Raw genomic sequence first — 21787 nt, 5'->3', positions numbered from 1 at the left:
AGAGGATGTTGATTCGGCTCTTCACAGGTGTTTAGTGTCACACTTCCATATAAATAACACTAGAGCTGACATTAATATAACCACTGGAGACACTCGGGTGCTGATTTGGAAAAAGCCCATATAAGGCCAGATAGATCTCCCAGTATCTCTTACAGCAGCTCAACAGGCAGCTCATCAAACAGCTCAAAGGGTTTAATGACAGTCAGGAACATAGCTTTTTCTGCTTATGCTGTCAAACAAAGGCCTGGCTGAGAGGAAGAGAGAGAAAGAGAGGGAGAGGTATAAAAGACAGAGGGGTGGACAGTCATGCGTTCTCTACCTGTTACCTGGCTGCCTCGTCACCGCCTGCTCTTCTCACCTCGCCTGACTGGCTGGCTGTTTCTCTGTACTGAGATCTAGCTCCACCGCAGGTAAATAGGTTCATAACAGGGTTGGGCTCAATTCCATTTCAATTCCAGTCAATTCAGGAACTACACTGAAATTCCAATTCTCTTCAATGCTTTTCAATGACAAAATAATAATTTGGAATTTAATTTTGGGGAAGAGAATTGGAACTTCAATTTCTGAATTGATTAGGCCTAATTATAATGGAATTGACCTAAACCCTGGTTCATAACCTACTGCGTCTTTACATTTCTCTGTCTATCTGTCTCAGAGTATTTATAATGTCAATCCTGGATTAATAATGAGTGGATTAGTTGAATCAGGCGTGTTGGTGCTTGGGCTGGATCAAAACCATGCACACCCTGCCTGTCCCTGTGAAATGGGCATAGACGTCCTCACTCTCTGTTGTATACTGGTTCTTATCTATACTGCTCTCTATGTTCTCTCACCCAGCTCTTTTTCTATTGTATATGTCTGTGGTACTATGGTCTCTCTCCAGATTGTAYATGTCTATTGAAGTATGGTCTCTCTCTCTCCAGATCAGATATGTCTGTTGAACTATGGGCCCTGTCTGTTCTGTTACTGCTGGTCCTGTCATCCACGGGGGTCTGCTCAGCACCTGTGTGTCTCTCACCTGGTAGATGCCCTCTACCTGGTCTGTGGGGAACAAGGGATCCCCTAAAACCCCAACAGAACCCCCAGAGACCTACACCTGCAACACCTCATCTGTGAGACTGAGACCAGGGGTTGATTTGGAGGGTGGCACTATGTTCAATACATGTTGCTCTTATCATAAGCCAACATTTTGAAAGAGAGGGTATATTGTTAAAGGGATACTTCAGGATTTTGGCAACGAGGCCCTGTATCTACTTCCCCATTGTCATATGAACTAGTGGATACCATTTATGTCTCTGTGTCCAGTATGAAGGAAGGAAGTTAGTTTTGCGAGCCAATGCTAACTAATGTTAAATGACTGGAAGTCTATGGGTATCTGCTAGCATGCTTACCTGTAACCTTTAATAAGTCTGTAGCACCCCCTCCCCTCTCCATACACTCTCATAGCTTTTCATATTGATCTTTTGGGACCGTTCCTAACTACCACGTTCGTGTGAGAAATCACAATAAGAATCGTGTGAATTCTCCAGATTATATTCTCTCCTAGAACATGATCCATGTGGATCTATCCAGATTCCTCATTGTATTCTCTCCTAGAACATGATCCATGTGGATCTATCCAGATTCCTCATTATATTCTCTCCTAGAACATGATCTAAGTGGATCTAAACAGATTCCTCATTATATTCTCTCCCAGAACATTATCTATGTGGATCTATCCAGATTCTTCATTATATTCTCTCCTAGAACATTATCTAAGTGGATCTAAACAGATTCCTCATGTATTCTCTCCTAGAACATGATCTAAGTGGATCTAAACAGATTCCTCATTATATTCTCTCCTAGAACATGATCTAAGTGGATCTAAACAGATTCCTCATTATATTCTCTCCAAGAACATGACCTAAGTGGATCTATCCAGATTTCTTATTATATTCTCTCCCAGAACATGATCTAAGTGGATCTAAACAGATTCCTCATTATATTCTCTCCCAGAACATGATCTATGTGGATCTAAACAGATTCCTCATTATATTCTCTCCTAGAACATGATCTATGTGGATCTAAACAGATTCCTCATTATATTCTCTCCTAGAACATGATCTATGTGGATCTAAACAGATTCCTCATTATAATCTCTCCTAGAACATGATCTAAGTGGATCTGACACCTCAGTTAAAACCCCATTGACGTGTCTGAAGTTAACTTTACTTTAGAGGTAGGAAGTTGACACACCTGTCAGACCTCTCCTCTGAAGGATGTGAAGAGCCTTAAACAAGACTAAACGGATTGTGAAGATCTGATGACACGCCCATTAATTCTCTGTTAAACAGCCAACAGTCTAAATAGTATTTTGAAGGAGTGGAGGTTTGCTGATATGCTTTACTTCACAGCTTTTGGGAACTCTCTCTCTACATACTCCTCCCTCTCCATCCTTCTCTCTTTCTACATTCCTCTCTCCCTCTACATCAAAGGGTCCCTGTCTAAGAGGAGCAGACAGGGTTGGAGGGTGAAGCAGGAACGTCCGTGAAAGGACCTAAAGATCAGAAGGTGAAGAGAGGCATTGTGTAACAGTGCTGTCATAAGCCAAGTAGCTTCAGCCACCTGCAGAGCTACTGCGACTGACTGACGGAATCGAATCATATCCTACACTATTGACAAGAGTGCAGACTAACCTCAAGTGCTACTGGTGGAAGGAAGGATCATGTAAATCTAGTATAAAACAATTGGGGGGAGTATAAAAATATGAAACATTTGTATGACCAGTAACCTTAGACTGTGAGTTGGAATGTTGACAGTGGGTCTTAGTTCCAGTGTGGTAAGTTACAAAGGAAAAGGAAGGAGATAAGAATCGGGGGGTAAAAAACCTTGAGGCAAGACAATGTCTGCAGAGTGTGATGGGATTGCAGTCCTAGAGTGCCCTCTACTGGCTACAGAGGGATATAGCTGTTAACATCAGGAGACAAGCAGCAGAGCAATGTATTTAAAGAACTGGGACATTGAGGTTTAAGCCAGTGTGAATTTACCAACGCACTCCATTAAAACATGGGGAATATAAATAATGATATGCAACAATGTCTAGAATTAGAACAATATTCAAAATTCACTGACTGTACAAAACATTAGGTACCCTTTCCATGACAGACTGACCAGGTGAAAGCTAGGATCCTCTTATTGATGCCACTTCATATCAGTGTAGATGAAGGGGAGGACACAAGTTAAAGAAGGATGTTTAAGCCTTGAGGGCTCCCGAGTGGCGCAGCGGTCTAAGGTACTGCCTCTCAGTGCTAGAGGTGTCACTATATCACAACTGGCCGTGATTGGGAGACCAACAGGGCGGCGCACAATTGACCCAGCGTCGTTAGGGTTTGGATGTCATTGTAAATAAGAATTTGTTTTTAAATGACTTGCCTAGTTAAATAAAATAAGCTGTGAAGTAAAGCATAAAATGAGACATGGATTGTGTATCTGTGCCATTCAGAGGGTGAATGGGGAAGACAAAATATTTAAGTGCCTTTGAATGGGATATGGTAGTAGGTGCACCAGTTCGAGTAAGTCAAGAACTGCTATGCTGCTGGTTTTTAACACAACAGTTTCCTGTGTGCATCAAGCATGGTCCACCACCCAAAGGACATCCAGATAACTTCACAACTGTGGGGAGCACTGGAGTCAACCTGGGCCAGCATCCCTGTGGAACGCTTTTGACACCTTGTAGTCTATGTCCCGAAGAACAGGGGGCAAACATGGATGCAAGTCAATATTGCAAAGGTGTTCCTAATGTTTATACACAAGTGTATATGCTCTTATTAGGATGTACACTGATTCACAGTAGTGTCAAATCAAACTAGTAGAGGAGTCTAGAAGCCTGGGACGTTTAATACATTTAATTTCTTTGTTTAAAGTGTTAAAAAAACATAAATAACCATAAACAGGTCCCWGGCTGGCGAGGTATAACAAGGTCATTTCAACAGGCTGTGTGGGATGATCCCACTGGGATCCCTTATCGAATACAACACACTCGGGAACATCAATTCATTGAAAACAATCCTCCCGCTTCTCTCAGAGTGAAGAAGGGCAAACATTGAGCTTTATTTAGAAAAGAGTCAGTATTTTGGAAGAATATAATTATATATATATTTTTTTTTTTACAAAGTCAAAAAGAGAGAAGTTTCCTCCTCTGGAAAGAAAATTACCAAAAATGTTGATTACACACAAAATAAGTCATGCTAAAATGATTCTAGCTGAAACATCTACAGTGCCTTCAGAAAGTATTCAGACCCCTTCACTTTTTCCACATTGTTACGTATCAGCCTTACTTTAAAATGGATTMAATAAAACGTTTTTCCTCAATCTACACACAATATACCATAATGACAAAAAGAAAACAGGCAAAACATGTTTGGCTAATTTATTCAAGATAAAACTGAAATACCTTATTTACATAAGTATTTAGACCCTTTGCTATGAGACTCTAAATTGAGCTCTGGTGCATCCTGTTTCCATCAATCATCCTTGAGATGTTTCTACAACTTGATTAGAGTCCACCTGTGGTAAATTCTATTGATTGGACATGATCTGGAAAGGCACACACACACCTGTCTATACAAGGTCCCACAGTTGACTGCATGTCAGAGCAAAAACCAAGACAGGAGGTCGAAGGAATTGTCCGTAGAGCTCCGAGACAGGATTGTGTCGAGGCACAGATCTGGAGGGTACCAACACATTTCTAAAGCATTGAAGGTCCCCAGGAACACAGTGGCCTCCATCATTCTTAAATGGAAGAAGTTCAGAACCACCAAGACTCTGAGCAATCGTGGGAGAARGGCCTTGGTCAGTGAGGTGACCAAGAACCCGATGGTCACTAACAGAGCTCCAGCGTTCCTCTGTGAAGATGGTAGAACCTTCCAGAAGGACAACAATCTCTGCAGCACTCCACCAATCAGGCCTTTAAAGGTAGAGTGGACAGACAGAAGCCACTCCTCAGTAAAAGGCACATGACATCCCGCTTGGAGTTTGCCAAAAGGCACCTGGTCYGTTGAAACCAAGATCGAACTCTTTGGCCTGAATGCCAAGCATCACGTCTGGAGGAAACCTGGCACCATCCCCCCGGTGAATCACGGTGTTGGCAGCGTCATGCTGTGGGGATGTTTTTCAGCAGCAGGGGCTGGGAAACTAGTCAGGATCGAGGGAAAGATAAACGGAGCAAAGTACAGAGATCCTTTATGAAAGGTCCAGAGCGCTCAGGACCTGACTGGGGCGAAGGTTCACCTTCCAAYGGGATAACGACCCTAAGCACACAGCCAAGACAACGCAGGAGTGGCTTCGGGACAAGTCTCTGAGTGACCCAGCCAGARCCCGGACTTGAACCCGATCGAACATCTCTGGAGAGACATGAAAATAGCTGGGCACCGACCCTCCACCTGACAGATCTTGAGAGGATCTGCTGAGAATGGGATAAACTTCCCAAATACAGGTGTGCCAAGCATGTAGCCTCATACCAAAGACTTGAGGCTGTAATCGCTGCCCAAGGTGATTCAACAAAGTACTGACTAAAGGGTCTGAATACTTATGTAAAATGTGAGTTTTTTTATTTTTAAAAAGCTGTTTTTGCTTTGTCATTATRGGGTATTGTGTGTAGATTGAAAAAAAACGAAACAAAACAATTGAGTCCATTTTAGAATAAGGAGGTAACATGAAAAAGTCAAGAGGTCTGACTTTCCAAATGCACTGTGTATTTGCATTATACAAAACTGTTATGTTGAACAAACAAAACATTTATTTAGTGCTTAATATGAATGCTTATGTAGCAAAAGAAAGACGACAGGGGCATGCTTCATGCTGAAACGGATATCATTCACACGTTGGTTCTGATGGCTCTATAGGATGGTAAAATAGGGGCATGTGTTTCCCCTAAAACATATACAGGGTTGCAAACACCAACATCCTCATGACTCAAAATGATTTGTCCTGTTCACTCAGGGCAGTTGGTGCCTTCTACTAGTGTCTGGCCATTGTCRGTCTGTGTAACTTTCAACAGCGGTTTCCTGAAAGAGACAGGATTAGGGTTAGTTGCAGCATTTTTCTTCGGGGAAAATTTCTGATGATCAAATATCCTACAGAGTTTTATCCAAATAGGCTATTTATCTACAGTATCCATACATAATAAGCAATGTTCCCTCTACGYTGTGCACATGTGTGGCTGCGATCCTCCTCCAGGACAGCCAGTCAAAAGATGCCAGAGAGGTTGAACTTCACTGAGTTCGCCCCACTAGTTCACACTATATAGTTTACTCTGTGATCGAATCAAAATTATATAAAATCAGCCCCTTTTCAATGCAACAAACCAAAACAAATCTAACCCTGCAAGATTYAATCTGGGGGTAGCACACGAGCGGTCTTAAAATCACTTGTGAGCGAATTAGCTTTTCAGATCAGAGCCGCACATGTGCACATCAGTTGATTTTCTTTGCTAGTTAGCAAGTTATTAGCAGTTATAGATAAGTATGTCAGCAATGGGGAGTTACTGCTTCCACAAACCGTGGAGGCTACATTTCAAGCTGCCTTTGAAAAGCCAGTCAGGTAAAAAGCTTATGTCTTAATAAAAAGGGGCAGTGTTGTATTTTGAGACAGGCTTAACTATGCAAATAAGCCCATATGCAGAGGACTAGTCTACATTGTCTAATGCTCTGTATAGTAATAATAATTCATTATATTTTGTAAAGTGGTTTCTTGCATCATACAACACAAAACAATTTACAGTCACCTATTTGGCCCATGGTGTTACAGACCAAGTACAAAATAATTAATTAATGTCAAGCCCTTCATAATGTAAGTCTCATGCAATGTAGGCCTGCATTGAACACCACATGTAGGGTATATCATAGAAATCAAAAGCTATTTCCATGTGAAAATGTTATGGGATTTGCTCCATTGGTTTTGCTGGAAGGCCTACATAATGGTCCAATAACCTATTGGCTACTGTCTAAAACTGTAAGGGTACAGCCTCAGTTCACTGTAAAGCATGCAGGAAGTTGCACAAAATTCTCACAACGTTTAAGTTTCTGGTCAAAAAAGGGGCTCATTGCCCCCAAAATGTTGAGGAAACATTGATAATAGGTAACTCATGTAAAACAGGCACCATGTCCGTAAAACACAAATAATGTAAAAATAAATATATAATATTTTGTCCTCCGATGAGGGGGGGGGGCTTGGCAGGTGGTGGTAGTATGTTTTAGATTTAAAAATGGCTTCTGAAGTTTGCAATTTCCACTTTGAAATTTCAGACTTGATTTTCCCTCCCGAAAAATGTATCAACCCCAAAAAGAATGTCCATTAATTATAATCCACATAACTCACATTTCCTGTTGCTGCAGGATTATTTTCCTGCTATAGCAACCTGGCTCAAATTAAGACCCTACATCTGTAGCTAGCCTGATTTACAATGTTAAATAGGCATTAGTGGACATTTCTGTCAGTTCTTGGGAGGTTCAACTAGAAAAAGCATTCATAAAATACATGAAGACTTCTCCCCTGTGCAAAAAAACAGCTGTGTCACAGGTCGGGCCAAGTTGTTGTTGCAAGTCCACTATGAGAGGACGAACTCAAGGCAAAGGCAGAGTGGAGGTGATGCCATTGAAAGACAACTTGAACCAACCACCATGCAGCCGACGTGATTGGGTATTTTCTGCCGAACAATGCGTCCAACAATGTTTGTGTGCCGGTTGTCAGGTCTTTAAAAAAATTAAAATATATATTTTTTAAATTGGCCAAAAGCTGTCAATTACCCGCTAAAGGAAATGCTGGTGTGTCAGAGGTATGGCAGCAGGCTGCTGGTTCTCCTTGCTGTCCTGGTTGTTGAAGGCTTTGCTGGGGTCAACCCTGCGTTGGGGCTGGCCTCCCTTCTTCTGACGGGACACCTGGGCACGCAGCTTAGACAGCTCCTACACACACAAACTTTACAATCATGTCTGACTGTAGTACACCCAAAAAGCTTTTAGCAACACCCAGTCCCTTCGTGGATTYAAAAGAAGTGGATATGAAAACAATAATCGTGAAACTCCTACTCCACAATTTGGTGGCAACTAAAGTGTATTTGTTGCTATAATCATATTTTGTTTACTTTAAACAATATAGCCTATGCTTATATTTAAATCAGCAAACTGACCTGTTTGAGGGAAATGTTCTCATCTTTGAGCTTCACCACGTGTCTGATCTTCTGTTTCTGGTTCTGGTGGCCCAGCAGACGAGCGTAGGCGTCCGCTAGCCGTGTTAGCTCCTCCTGGTTCGCCCCGTTCTCGTTCAGTAGCGAGTCCCGCTCCGCAGCAAACCCATTCAGCTGCTCCTGCAGGGCCAAACCAACCCGGAAGCAGAGATGGGGGAACATAGAATTGAAAAAAAAAAACAGTGAATTGGGCCCGTGTTTAAGTCAATGACCCCTTCTACTTCTATGGGGGAATATAATGGAACATTGACAATACATAAGTAAACATAACACTCAGATGAAGTACATTTCCCACAACGCAGCAGTGGACTGACCTGGAAGGGCTTGACCTTGGCGTAGAGCTCCTCGTACTGTCTCCTCCAGTGTTCYGTCTCTGCATCACTGAGAGAGGAAAGGACAGAGTTAGAACAGTGTATTTAGAGTCTATCCTATTGTCTTATAATACCATTGTCTTCTAYTTGATGATCTGGGTCTATATTCATAGTCTCAGTAGGGTGCTGATCCAGGATCAGTTCCCCGCCTGTCCATGCAATTGTATTTATTAATTCATCTAAAAAGGAAAACTAGGGAAACAACCTTAAGACAGTTCATGAATACAGGCCCTGCACTTCATAGCCCAGTAAGTCAGTCAGTCAGTCAGTCAGTGGTCCTCCTCACCTCTTGTCTTGAGTCTCCAGCAGCATTCTCTGGAAGTCTCTTCTCTGTTCCTCCATCTCCCAATAGAGAGTCACTTTCTCCTGGACCACCACATCCACCTGGCTCTGGAGAGAAACCTCCTGGACCACCACATCCACCTGGCTCTGGAGAGAAACCTCCTGGACCACCACATCCACCTGGTCTGGAGAGAAACCTCCTGGACCACCACATCCACCTGGCTCTGGAGAGAAACCTCCTGGACCACCACATCCACCTGGCTCTGGAGAGAAACCTCCTGGACCACCACATCCACCTGGCTCTGGAGAGAACCTCCTGGACCACCAATCCACCTGGCTCTGGAGAGAAACCTCCTGGACCACCACATCCACCTGGCTCTGGAGAGAAACCTCCTGGACCACCACATCCACCTGGCTCTGGAGAGAAACCTCCTGGACCACCACATCCACCTGGCTCTGGAGAGAAACCTCCTGGACCACCACCATCTACCCTGCTCTGGAGAGAAACCTCCTGGACCACCACATCCACCTGGCTCTGGAGAGAAACCTCCTGGACCACCACATCCACCTGGCTCTGGAGAGAAACCTTCTCTTCCATCAGTTCTACCTGGTTCTGAAGGCCCTGTTTGTCTATTTCAAACACCACTACTGTTTTCAGATCATCCCTCTCTTTCTCTACCTCCTTCATGTGGTTCTCTAGAGAAGGCAGATATTTCTTTACCTGGTCCTCCATCTTCTCCGACTGGTTTTGAAGGCTCAGTTTCTCCTTCTCCACCTCCCCTACCAAGCACTGAAGAGTTAGCTTCTCCTCCTCTACCCCCTCCACCAGTCTCTCTCGCCCCCCCACCTCCTCTGACATCCCATGCTTCAACTCTCTCCTCTGCACATCCCCCTCTCCTTTCTCCTGCTCCAGTAGCCTCTGCACCCCCTCTTTAGTTTGCTTAAATAGCCTTTGAAGCTCCTCTTTCTCCTCTCTAGCTTGCTGGAGTAGCCTTTGCACCTCCGTTTTCTCCATCCTCTCCTCCTGCAGCACCTCCTCAGCCTTCTTCATTTCATCATCTCTCTGAGCTAGACGTGTCTGTACCTCAAACAGAATTCTAGAGAGGGGGGAGAGAGAGAATGGAGAGGGGGGGGGAGAGAGAGAATGGACAGGAGGGGGAAGAGTCAGAGGGGGGAGAGAGAGTCAGTCATAATCCCATCAACATGCACATTCAATCACCAGATAATGAGAAGCCTTATGATGAGCTCACCTTGCATACTCCTTTCTGGCTTTCTCCTGAACCTGCTGGTTAGCTTGATGTTTCTCCTGTTCCTCCTCCGTCTCCTCCCTCAGCTTTTCCTCCTCCTCCTGTTGATTCACTCTCTCCATCTGCTTAGTCACCCTCTCCACCTCCTCCTCCAGCGCTCTACTCCTCTCCTCTGCTCCCTTCAGGGCCTGTCTGGTGCTGGTGGAACAAAAYACACATTTTTATGTCTTAAAGCCCATTTATGCTCGATCCGGAATGCGGAGGCTCTGTACGGAGGATGTGACAATTGTGGAGGCTCAGGAGGCCAAATCAAGTTGTAAGTTGCTCTGGATAAGAGCGTCTGCTAAATGACTTAAATGTAAATGTAAGTTCCGTACGGCGATACCGTTCTCCTCCCAAATTTTGTAACAATGCTGAGGGCTCTGTATAGCGCCGCATGATTGGTTGACGGTAGGTGGGAGCGGTATATCCTGTATAAACAAACGCACTTCCTTGACAACTTCATTCACAACAGCTCAGCTCCACGAAGCACAAGAAGTATGACTGTCCTGAACGGTCCGTAAATGCTGTACTGACACTGCAGATTCTGGATTGACCATACAAATTGCCTTTACAGAGCCATGACTGCTAATACTTTACCCCAAAGTTAAAGGGACAGTTCACTTAACATCTGAAACGGCATTTTTTCCATCTGTCAAAAGATAACTTTAGTGAAACAAGAGTGAAACATGTTTCCTTGTGAAAGGAGAGTGAAAGACAAACGGTCCCTTTAAGCACATTTGTATTGGACAACAGGGCAGGGTCAACTCCGTACCTCTCCAGTTCAGTGGCCATGTGTCCTATCTTGCTGAGGGAGGCGGTGTGTTCCTCCTGCAGCCTCCTCGTTTCAGCACAGTGCACCTTCTCCAACGCCTCCACGTCACTGCTCCTCCTGGAAGGAGATGCAACGCACACCATTGAAAGGAGCAGTTTGAGCAAAGGTGAGGTGCATTATCCCTAATCTTGATCATATAACAGGGGTCGACATTAACACTTGTCCGCTTGCCCGGGACAAGTAAATAAAAATTGTCGGGCAAGCAGAATATAGATTTAAATTGTCCGAATGGAAAAGTAAAAATAAAAAAAATCCCAGTATGAAACTTTCTTGCCGATCAGAAATAGGATCAGATCGTTCTCTGGATGGATGTTTTAGTAGCTGTTCTCCCTATTTCTGCAGACCGCATTAGAGTACAACTGTATTGTATCTTGTTCAAATCACCAGGGCCGGTTGCTATGAGCTACGCCCAGGCATAAATTCTAAGCCTATTAGGGAGCAGGCGTAGGGCGTTGAAGGTTTCTGATCAGTGATAGATGAACCAACAAACAGCAGGGCTGTACCCCCTCCACTTATTAGCCCAGCCAGAGAATTACGGCGATTCGGTGAAACAAAAGTCATGGGTGTTTGGTTGGGAGCAGGCTACTACACTAGTGAAGAGGAAAATAATCCACTCGTTGAGATGAGCAAACTAGACTAAAGATGATAATGAGCATTCACTTCCGCGAACATTTTCTCAACCGAATTGTAAGCAAATATCCAAAACGGAGATTCAATGACAACCAAAATCTGACATTGATTGATTTAGTCAAGACGGGTACCCGTGGCCCAACGCTCCCCGTGGCCCAACGCTCGTCCCATAGCAGAGCGATGACGCTGTCTCAATCAATACAGTGCTGAAAGGACCCTCTATTCCACACGCGGCTATTGCTTTCATTTATTAACAGTTGGGTGACTTTGGGAGTTTCAGTAAGCAACAAATGTGACATGCCTTCAACTGCATTAGCCTGCTTTATTCCAATGTTTTCATCATTCAGTGATAATCATTCCCATAGAATATTTTAGCCTTACAAGGTTATAGATAAGCATGTCTTAATTAGTTATCTTGCTTAGAAGCAGCCTAACATAGCAATTTGACCCCTGATTAATTGAATGAGGTAATTATTTTATGAAGACAAAGTATTTGGTTGTAATTGTAATGTTGCAGTATTTTATAGGCTATGAATGGTGGCTAACCATCCTCCAGGAGAGCCTTAAAGGGGCAGTGCTGTATTTTTGAGACAGACTTGAATATGCAAAGAAGCCAATAGGCAGAGTGAAGCCTAAATTTATGTCTGATTCTCTATGGTAGCAATAATAATGATAATAATGCATTTTATTTGATGGCTAAAAAATCCCTGCATAATGAGTAACTATTTGGGATACAAGATCAATGATTGAGTCCAGTCTGACTGCAGCTAAACTCCACGACAACTCCAGTCAAGATACTTTAAAAAAAATTAAACACTATTTCAAAGCCGACAGAGCCCGTTTCATTCATTCATTCTCTGTTTAGTTCTACTTCCYCTGCTTCCAAACCCCCCCACTCCTCACCTTTCAAGCAGTGCTCTGGTCTCAGTCAGTTCCCTCTCCATCTCAGTCTTCTCCAGCTGAAAACTCTGTAAGGCCTCCTCTCTCCTCTTCTCCTCCTCTTCCCTCCTCTCTTCCTGCAACTCCAGTACCGACAGCTCCACTAGAGCCTCCTCCAACTCATCCTCCAACTGTTTCCTCTCGTCCTCGGTCTCCTCCCTAACTCTCTCCAGCCCCGAGGCCAGGGAGGCTGCACGCTCCTGGGGAGAAAGAGAGACACAGAACCAGTAAGTAGTGGAGGTGAGTATTCTACTCTGCAGTCAGATGTAGGATTTTAATGGGGGCCATATTGGAGCCAAGTCACCCCCAACACCATTAACCTTTTCCTTCTTCAGCTCCTCAGCCAGGGAGGTGTGTGTCTGCGCCAGCTGCTCCTGCACCTCCTTCTCACTCCTCCAGTTCTCCTGCAGGAGGCTCAGCTCTGCAGTCAGCTCCTCCACTCTCCCCTGGCCCCTACCTAAAGACAGATACACACAGACACTTGGTATAGAGCCCACACTGATAACAGCAACCTGGAGACATTTCTCCAAAACCCTGACTCTTCCTGATTCCTGACAATTGCTGATAAATCTGCTTAAGATAAGTTCCCATTAGACCCATTCTTCCCATTAGTTTAGGGTATGTCAGTATTATAATTAGGGAGTAATGCTGTATGTATTTGTTTACTTCTCTCCTCCTCCAGGATTTTGCACTTCTCTCCCAGGTGAGCTACTCTCTCATCCAGCTCCTYCACTGTCCTCCTCAGCACCTCCCTCAGATGCACTACCTCCGCATCCTGTTGCCGCACTGCCCTCTGGGAGTCAGACACTTCCTGGTTGGCCCGCTGCATCTGTGTTTCCATCTCTCCCAATACCTTCTGGGAGGACGTCAGCTCCGCCTCTCGCCGCTCCAGGAGCTTCTCGGTCTCCTTCAAAGCATCCCGGGAAGCCTGCAGGTCCTGTTGACCTTTCTCTGACTCCTCCTCCTTCTGACGGAGAATGTTCTGAGAGTTCCGGAGCTCCGCGGTGCACTGCTCCAGTTTCTGCTCAAGATGACTGAGAGAAAAGGACATGGCATGAGATCAAATGTTTTTGTTTTGCATGTCAACCAAGACAATTAGGAAACTGATGTCATCAATTTCAACGCAGAGACACATAAGAAGAGATCGAGAGGACAGCATTCTTCACAAATAAAGCCATTCATYTATATTATTCTGAAAGCAGTTGTTCAGGGAAGAGATGTGCATTTGCTCACCCCAGTTTCTCGTGCTGAGACTCAGACATGCTGTTCTCCATCTCTGTCTTCTTACGAAGCTTCATACGCAGGTCCTAAGGAGACATAACAGCATGTTATAACATCTAAATTATRATTTCCACACCCCGATGTAAGCACGATCATGGACTATTCAAGTAGTTTCTCCATACACATTTCTCCTTCAGTAAACAGTATGGTGTTAGGATAGATACAGTTGAAGGCGGAAGTTTACATACACCTTAGCCAAATACATTTAAACTCAGTTTTCACAATTTCTGACATTTAATCCTAGTAAAAATTCCCTTTCTTAGGTCAGTTAGATTCACCACTATTTTAAGAATGTGAAATGTCAGAATAATAGTAGAGAATTATTTATTTAAGCTTTTATTTCATCACATTCCCAGTGGGTCCGCAGATTCAATACACTCAATTAGTATTTGGTAGCAATGACTAAGTTTTAACTTGGGTCAAACGTTTCGGGTAGCCTTCCACAAGCTTCCCACAATAAGTTGGATGCATTTTGGCCCATTCCTCCTGACAGAGCTGGTGTAACCGAGTCAGGTTTGTAGGCCTCCTTGCTCGCACACGCCTTTTCAGTTCTGCCCACACATTTTCTATGGGATTGAGGTCAGGACTCTGTGATGGCCACTCCAACACCTTGACTTTGTTGTCCTTAAGCCATTTTACCACAACTTTGGAAGTATGCTTGGGGTCATTGTCCATTAGGAAAACCTATTTGCGACCAAGCTTTAACTTCCCGACTGATGTTTTGAGATGGTGCTTCAATACATCCACATATTTTTCCTACCTCATGATGCCATCTATTTTGTGATGTGCACCAGTCCCTCCTGCAGCAAAGCACCCCCACAGCATGATGCTAACACCCCCGTGCTTGACGGTTGGGATGGTGTTCTTCGGCTTGCAAGCCTCCCCTTTTTTACTCCAAACACAACGACGGTCATTATGGCCAAACAGTTCTATTTTTGTTTCATCAGACCAGAGGACATTTCTCCAAAAAGTATGATCTTTGTCCCCATGTGCAGTTGCAAACTGTAGTCTGGCTTTTTTATGGCGATTTTGGAGCAGTGGCTTCTTCCTTGCTGAGCGGCATTTCAGGTTATGTCGATATAGGACTCGTTTTACTGTGGATATAGATACTTTTGTACCCGTTTCCTCCAGCATCTTCACAAGGTCCTTCGCTGTTGTTCTGGAATTGATTTGCACTTTTCGCACCAAAGTACATTCATCTCTAGGAGACAGAACGCATCTCCTTCCAGAGCGGTATGATGGCTGCGTGGTTCCATGGTGTTTATACTTGCATACTATAGTTTGTATAGATGAGCGTGGTACCTTCAGGCATTGGAAATTGCTCCCAAGGATGAACCAGACTTGTGGAGGTCAACAATTTTTTTTCCTGAGGTCTTGGCTGATTTCTTTTGATTTTCCCATGATGYCAAGCAAAGTTTGAAGGTAGGACTTGAAATACATCCACAGGTACACCTCCAATTGACTCAAATTATGTCAATTAGCATATAAGAAGCTTCTAAAGCCATGACATCATTTTCTGGAATTTTCCAAGCTGTTTAAAGGCACAGTCAACTTAGTGCATGTAAACTTCTGACCCACTGAATTAGTGACAGTGAATTAGAAGTGAAATAATCTGTCTGTAAACAATTGTTGGAAAAATGACTCGTGTCATGCACAAAGTAGATGTCCTAATTGACTTGCCAAAACTATACTTCGTTAACAAGAAATTTGTGGAGTGGTTGAAAAACGAGTTTTAGTGACTCCAACCTAAGTGTAGGTAAACTTCTGACTTCAACTGTAGACAGGATAGATACACTAGATAGATGTTTCTTCCCTCGGTGACCAGTATATGTTTATACCTGGATGTGGTCGTTGGCTGTGTCCAGGTAACCCTGAAGAACACTGACCTCCTCTCTCAGCTCCTGGATCACAGCTGAGAGACAGGGATACAGCACATTGTTAGAATGATGCTACCTAATTATACAGAAAAGGATGGGACAATGGACACACAGAGACAAACTAGTTACCTTGCAGTGTACCCATCTCATTCTCCAGMTCCTCGTTGTGGACTTTGGTGTCGTGGTGGAGGTCCTCTGAAAACGAAACATTACATTTAAAAAAATATATTTAAAAAAAATATTTCTCAGAGGCGCAGCACTTTGAACTAAACATTTTATAAATAAATGTGCTGTTTATAACGTTTAATTGATTGATAATAACTAGRCAGGCTAACGATGCTGTGTCAGTGAGGTCAGGTGGTCTCACCCAGGTCCTCGTTCCTCTCCCTCAGGGCAGTGAGTGTAGCTCTGGCTGCCTCCAAGTCTGTCTCCAGCAACTTCACCTGGCCCTCTGTACTGATCTGCAGGAAACTCAGCTCCTTATAGGACAACACAAATGTCACTCAACCAACCACACTGCTCAGAGACACTACACATGCAGGAAACACAGCTCCTGAACAAAAACCCAATATCAGCACACAATTTGATTTAGAGCGAGATGTACGCAAGGCAAACACCACTATACAGACAGGATAGTGAATGGTGTGTGAACAGGGACACTTTCAGTAGCCAAACATTGCAGATAGAAATGCGATGAATAGAGCAGACCTAACTTATTCTTCATAGCGTATTTCAATGTGAATATACGAAAACGCTGCGTACTACCGACGTGTCCCAGGTATCGTACCTTGTCCTTGACATCCAGTTTGTTTCTTGCCTCCATCAGCTCCATAGACATAGACTGGAATCTCTTCTTAGTGGTGTCTGCAGAAACCTAGAGGAACACAACGACAACACAGTCAGACATTTACAAAACAAGGTACAAACAGAAAATGTGAACATTTGTTATTGGACAAGCTAGGGTAGTACCCATTTGTTATTGGACAAGCTAGGGTAGTACCCATTGGTTATTGGACAAGCTAGGGTAGTACCCATTGTTATTGGACAAGCTAGGGTCATACCCGATAGCAGGGTGGAAGTATTGTTTTGTCAACTAGACCCAGATGACACATAACCTATAACCATAACCAGTTTACACCTTTTTAACCCTGCAGCTAAAGACTTTTGCTTTAAGACTATTGGGCCGGTTTCCCAGACACAGATTAAGCCTAGTCCAAGACTAAAAATAATTCTTAATGGAGATTCTCCATTGAAATAGCTTTTAATTCCAGGATTAGACCAAATCAGTAGAAAAGCAGCCCATTGAGATGAGCATGCCAACTCTTGATTGTACCATCAAACACCACATTACCTTGTTCTTGAGGAACTCGTTAGTCTTCTTGAGCTCAGCCAGCTGTCTCTCCAGGGTGGTGAAGTTAGCTGCCAGACCAGTCTTCTCCCTGACCACAGAAGACAGCTTGGCCTTCACCTTCCTCAGCTCCTCCTCCAGGGTTACCAGGCGCCTGTCCTGCCCCCCGCGCTGCTGCACCAGAGAGCGGATCTACAGGAGGGAGGAGACGGTTAGTGTGTGCTAAAGCAGTGAATAAAAGAAACTTAGGGAGGAGGCTTCTAATGTTAACATGCATGAAACCAAGGCTTTTACGGTTAGATCCGCTCCCTGGTGCAGCAGCGGTGGTGGTTAGTGTGTTAGATTGAAGAATGAAGGCATGCATTAAGGTATTTCACAGCTGCTGTGATAACTGAAACTTGGCCACATCAATGATCAATCTTGTCACAATTTTTTTGTTCTTCAACTGGTAACACAGACAATGTATGTATGCTATTGCGACAGACAATACATATTTKCTCCTCAAACCAGTCTGTATAACTATACTACCTCTTTCTCCAGGAGTTTCTGCTGTTTCATCTGCATCGATAGGCCACTCTTGTCTTTCTTTGACATGGACCCGTCAACCTGGGTGAAGGAGGAACGGACGAATTAATCGCAAAGGAGAGCCATTGCATTAGGATTCAAGGGACAGTTCAGGATTTTGGCAATTAAGCTTTTTATCCATCAGATGAACCCATGGATACCATTTTTTTGTCTTTGCATTGAATTTGAAGGAAGCTGCCAACTAGTGTTATTGCTAAGTAGCATTAGCACAATGACTGGAAGTCTATGGGAACAGCTAGCATGCTAGACTTTCAGTCATTGTGCTAACACTATTAAGCATTGGCTTCCTTCATACATACTGGACACAGACATAAAAATGGTATCCATGAGTTTCTGACTGGGGAAGTCGATAAAGGGCTTCATTGCCAAAATCTGAAACTATTCCTTTAACTTCTCTAGGGTAGGGGGCAGCATTTTCACATTTGGATGAAAAGCATACCCAAATTAAACTGCCAGCTACTCATCCAAAGAAGATATGCATATTATTAGTAGATTTGGATAGAAAACACTCTGAAGTTTCTAAAACTATTTGAATCATGTCTGTGAGTATAACAGAACTTATTTAGCAGGTGAAACCCCGAGGACAAACCATTCAGATTTTTTATTTTTTTTTGGTCACTCTCTGTTCAATGAGGTTTCATTGGGAATCCAGATTTCTAAGCGACCTGCTTGCAGTTCCTACGGCTTCCACTCGATGTCAACAGTCTAGAGAAATTGGTTGAGGTTATTCCTTTACGTAATGAAGAAATACGGCCATCTTGAAGTCGCGTCACTCTAGGTGTCCTGTTAGATTAGAAGCGCATGACCAGAAGGCATGCTACGGTTGGTTTTAATCCTGTATTGAACACAGATCATCCCGTCTTCAATTTGATCAATTATTAACTTTTWAAAAATACCTAAAGTTGTATTACAAAAGTAGTTAGAATTTTTTTGGCAAAGTTTACAGGTAACCTTTGAGATATTTTGTCGTCACGTTTGAGCAAGTTGGAACCTGTGTTTTTCTGGATCAAATGCGCCAAATAAATGGACATTTTGGATATATATCGACGGAATTAATCGAACAAAAGGACCATTTGTGATGTTTATGGGACATATTGGAGTGCCAACAACAGAAGCTCGTCAAAGGTAAGGCATGAATTATATTTTTATTTCTGCGTTTTGTGTCGTGCCTGCAGGGTTGGAATGTTTTCTCTCTTTTGTTTACTATGGTGCTAAGCTTAGATAATAGCATCGTATGCTTTCGCCGAAAAGCCTATTTGAATTATGACATGTTGGCTGGATTCACAACCAGTGTATCTTTAATTTGGTATCTTTCATGTGTGATTTAATGAAAGTTTGATTTTATAGTAATTAATTTGAATATGGCGCTCTGCATTTTCTCAGGCTTTTTGCCAAGTGAGACAGTAGCGTCCCGCCTAAACTCAGATTTTTTTATATAAATATTAACTTTACCGAACAAAACATAAATGTATTGTGTAACATGAAGTCCTATGAGTGTCATCTGATGAAGATCACCAAAGGTTAGTGATTAATTTTATCTCTATTTCTGCTTTCTGTTACTGCTCTCTTTGGCTGGAAAAATGGCTGTCTTTTCTGTGACTTGGCTCATACCTAACATAATCGTTTGGTGTGCTTTTGTCGTAAAACCTTTTTGAAATCATACACTTTGGCTGGATTTACAAGTGTAGCTTTAAAATGGTGTAAAATACTTGTATGTTTGAGGAATTTAAATTATGGGATTTCTGTTGTTTTGAATTTGGCGCCCTGCAGTTTCACTGGCTGTTGACGAGGTGGGACGCTACCGTCCCACATACCCTAGGGAAGTTAAAGCACCAGGGTGTATTCATTAGTCGGATTCCATTGCAAAACATTTTGCAACAAACTGTTTACATCAAACGAAAATCGTTTTGCAAGGAAAACTAGAATTGATCAAGTACAATTTCAGGTAGGTCGCTCACTGTTTCATTATGTTTGCTTCCTCRAGTAAATTGTCTTATGTCACTGTAGAGCCTCCAGCCCTGCTCAATATGACCCCTTTGATCCCCCTCCCACACATGCGGTGATCTCACCTGGTTTAAACAGTGTCTCTAGAGACAAAACCTCTCTCATCATCACTCAATGACTAGGTTTACCTCCACTGTATTCACATCCTACCATACCCTGGATCCTACTGATCCTTGACTTCGGCCATGTCATTTACAAAATAGCCTCCAACACTCTACTCAGCAAATTGGATGCAGTCTATCATAGTGCCATCCATTTTGTCACCAAAGCCCCATATWCTACCCACCACTGCGATCTGTATGCTCTCGTTGGCTGGCCCTTGCTTCATATTCGTCACCAAACCCACTGGCTCCAGATCATCTATAAGTCTTTGCTAGGTAAAGCCCCGCCTTATCTCAGCTCACTGGTCACCATAGCAGCATCCACCCGTAGCACACACGCCAGCAGTTATATTTCACTGGTCACCCCCAAAGCCAATTCCTCCTTTGGCTGCCTTTCCTTCCAGTTCTCTGCTGCCAACGACTGGAACGAATTGCAAAGATCACTGAAGCTAGAGACACATATCTCCCTCACTAAATTTAAGCATCAGCTGTCAGATCATTGCACCTGTGCATAGCCCACCTGTAAATATCTCATCCAACTACCTCATCCCCTTATTATTATTTTTCTTGCTCCTTTGCACCCCAGTATTTCTACTTGCACATTAATCTTCTGCACATCTATCACTCCAGTGCTTAATTGCTAAATTGTAATTACTTCGGCACCGTGGCCTATTTATTGCCTTACCTCCCTAATCTTACCTATTTGCACACACTGTATATAGACTTTTCTATTGTGTTATTGACTCTACGTTTGTTTATTCCATGTGTAACTCTGTTGTTGTTTGTGTCRCACTGCTTTGCTTTATCTTGGCCAGGTYGCAGTTGTAAATGACAACTTGTTCTCAACTGGCCTACCTGGTTAAATAAAGGTGAAATAAAAAAACAGTAAAGGTTTTCCATTGCAAAACATTTTGCAACGGAATCCGACTAATGAATAGACCCCAGTACTTCAAGGTTATCTTGATGATGTGGCTGTGCCAACCAGGGACAATGTGATTATTATGTGAACACCAACTTACCAGACCATCCACAGACATGGTCCTACGCACAGGTGACATGGGCACATCTTTAAAAGGAGATGGTGGTAGGATATTGGGAGGGAAGGGGAATTTGGAAATTAGAATGGTGTAGAAAGTAAAAACACATCTAGGTTGAATGACAGTCTAATCACAGATGTTTAAATATAGATCTATTGTCAATAGTATGAGGTATTTTTTTGACTAAAACTTCAGTTGTTTGACAGTTAAACTCACCATCACTGGCCATGAGCAGTTTGAAGCGCTCTAACCGGCGGAAAGAGGCAGGTCCCTTCACCTCTCCTGGTTTCAGCTCGTAGGTGCCGGGTGCTGGGGCGCAGCCTGAACAAAACATGTTGAAAACAAGACTTAGYCTGCGTTTACACAGGTAGCCCAATTCCCATATTTTGCTAAATTATTGTAAAAAAAAACTGATTGGTCAAAGACAAATTAGTGAGAAAAATAGTAGAATTGGGCTGCCTGTGTAAACGCTGTGGGCTGGCTATCAACATAAGTAACGTTATCTAATTAGCTAGCTAACATGTAATGGCATGTAGCTAACGTAAACGACATGGATATTTTGCCCTTTGCTTGAATCTGAGTAAGGTTAGACATTCCTAGACAGTCCTGCACTAGCTAGTTACCAAATCAACAATAAGTTAGCTAGCTAGTAAACAATGTTATACAAAATATTGTTGGACAGCTACGTTAACTAGATCAGAGCTAACGTTATATTAACTGTATAGTTAAAGCAACTAGGCAAAAGCAACACGTTAAGTTAGTTGGCTAGGTTCGCTCAATTAAATCATGATCAATGATTTAATTTACCGATATTTTCATTAAATCGCTTCACTGGAGCTCTTGAAAAAGACATGGTTTAGGTTTGGAAGAAATAGTTCACTAGAAAATCGGTAGCTGCAGATTAAGTTATAGCTAGTCACGAGAGCCAAAGCAGCGCTCCAAATGCAAAACAACACAAACCGATCCGCTGTTGAAATTTCAAAACTACTT

At 43.1% G+C, this 21787-nt stretch overlaps 1 protein-coding gene across 3 annotated transcripts; it reads right to left on the bottom strand.

The window, feature by feature from the left end:
• Nucleotides 1–3858: 3858 nt before the first annotated feature.
• On the bottom strand, nucleotides 3859–21768 carry LOC111965979 (hyaluronan mediated motility receptor-like). 3 transcript variants are annotated; one of them, XM_070444289.1, is made up of 22 exons: nucleotides 21605–21767; nucleotides 21014–21118; nucleotides 20780–20826; nucleotides 17599–17676; nucleotides 17074–17262; nucleotides 16510–16596; nucleotides 16090–16201; nucleotides 15852–15917; nucleotides 15684–15757; nucleotides 13798–13871; nucleotides 13231–13598; nucleotides 12885–13021; nucleotides 12529–12764; nucleotides 10936–11052; nucleotides 10125–10319; nucleotides 9875–9971; nucleotides 9208–9832; nucleotides 8879–9170; nucleotides 8536–8602; nucleotides 8165–8341; nucleotides 7785–7940; nucleotides 3859–6044 (listed from the first exon to the last, which is right to left on the bottom strand). In XM_070444289.1, exons 1-21 carry the CDS (start codon nucleotides 21648–21650, stop codon nucleotides 7788–7790), a joined length of 3342 nt encoding a protein of 1113 aa, XP_070300390.1. In that variant the 5' UTR covers nucleotides 21651–21767; the 3' UTR covers nucleotides 3859–6044; nucleotides 7785–7787. The 3 variants fall into 3 exon arrangements, 2 of the variants coding, with proteins under 2 accessions (XP_070300390.1, XP_070300389.1); XM_070444288.1 differs by having other exon boundaries at nucleotides 9208–9971; XR_011480113.1 differs by lacking the exons at nucleotides 3859–6044; nucleotides 7785–7940; nucleotides 8165–8341 and having other exon boundaries at nucleotides 9208–9342; nucleotides 9383–9971; nucleotides 21605–21768.
• Between the last annotated feature and the right edge of the window lie 19 nt (nucleotides 21769–21787).

Source organism: Salvelinus sp. IW2-2015, linkage group LG6.2, assembly GCF_002910315.2.
Source record: "Salvelinus sp. IW2-2015 linkage group LG6.2, ASM291031v2, whole genome shotgun sequence".
NCBI lineage: Eukaryota > Metazoa > Chordata > Actinopteri > Salmoniformes > Salmonidae > Salvelinus > Salvelinus sp. IW2-2015.
This window is presented reverse-complemented; position numbering and strand designations above follow the sequence as displayed.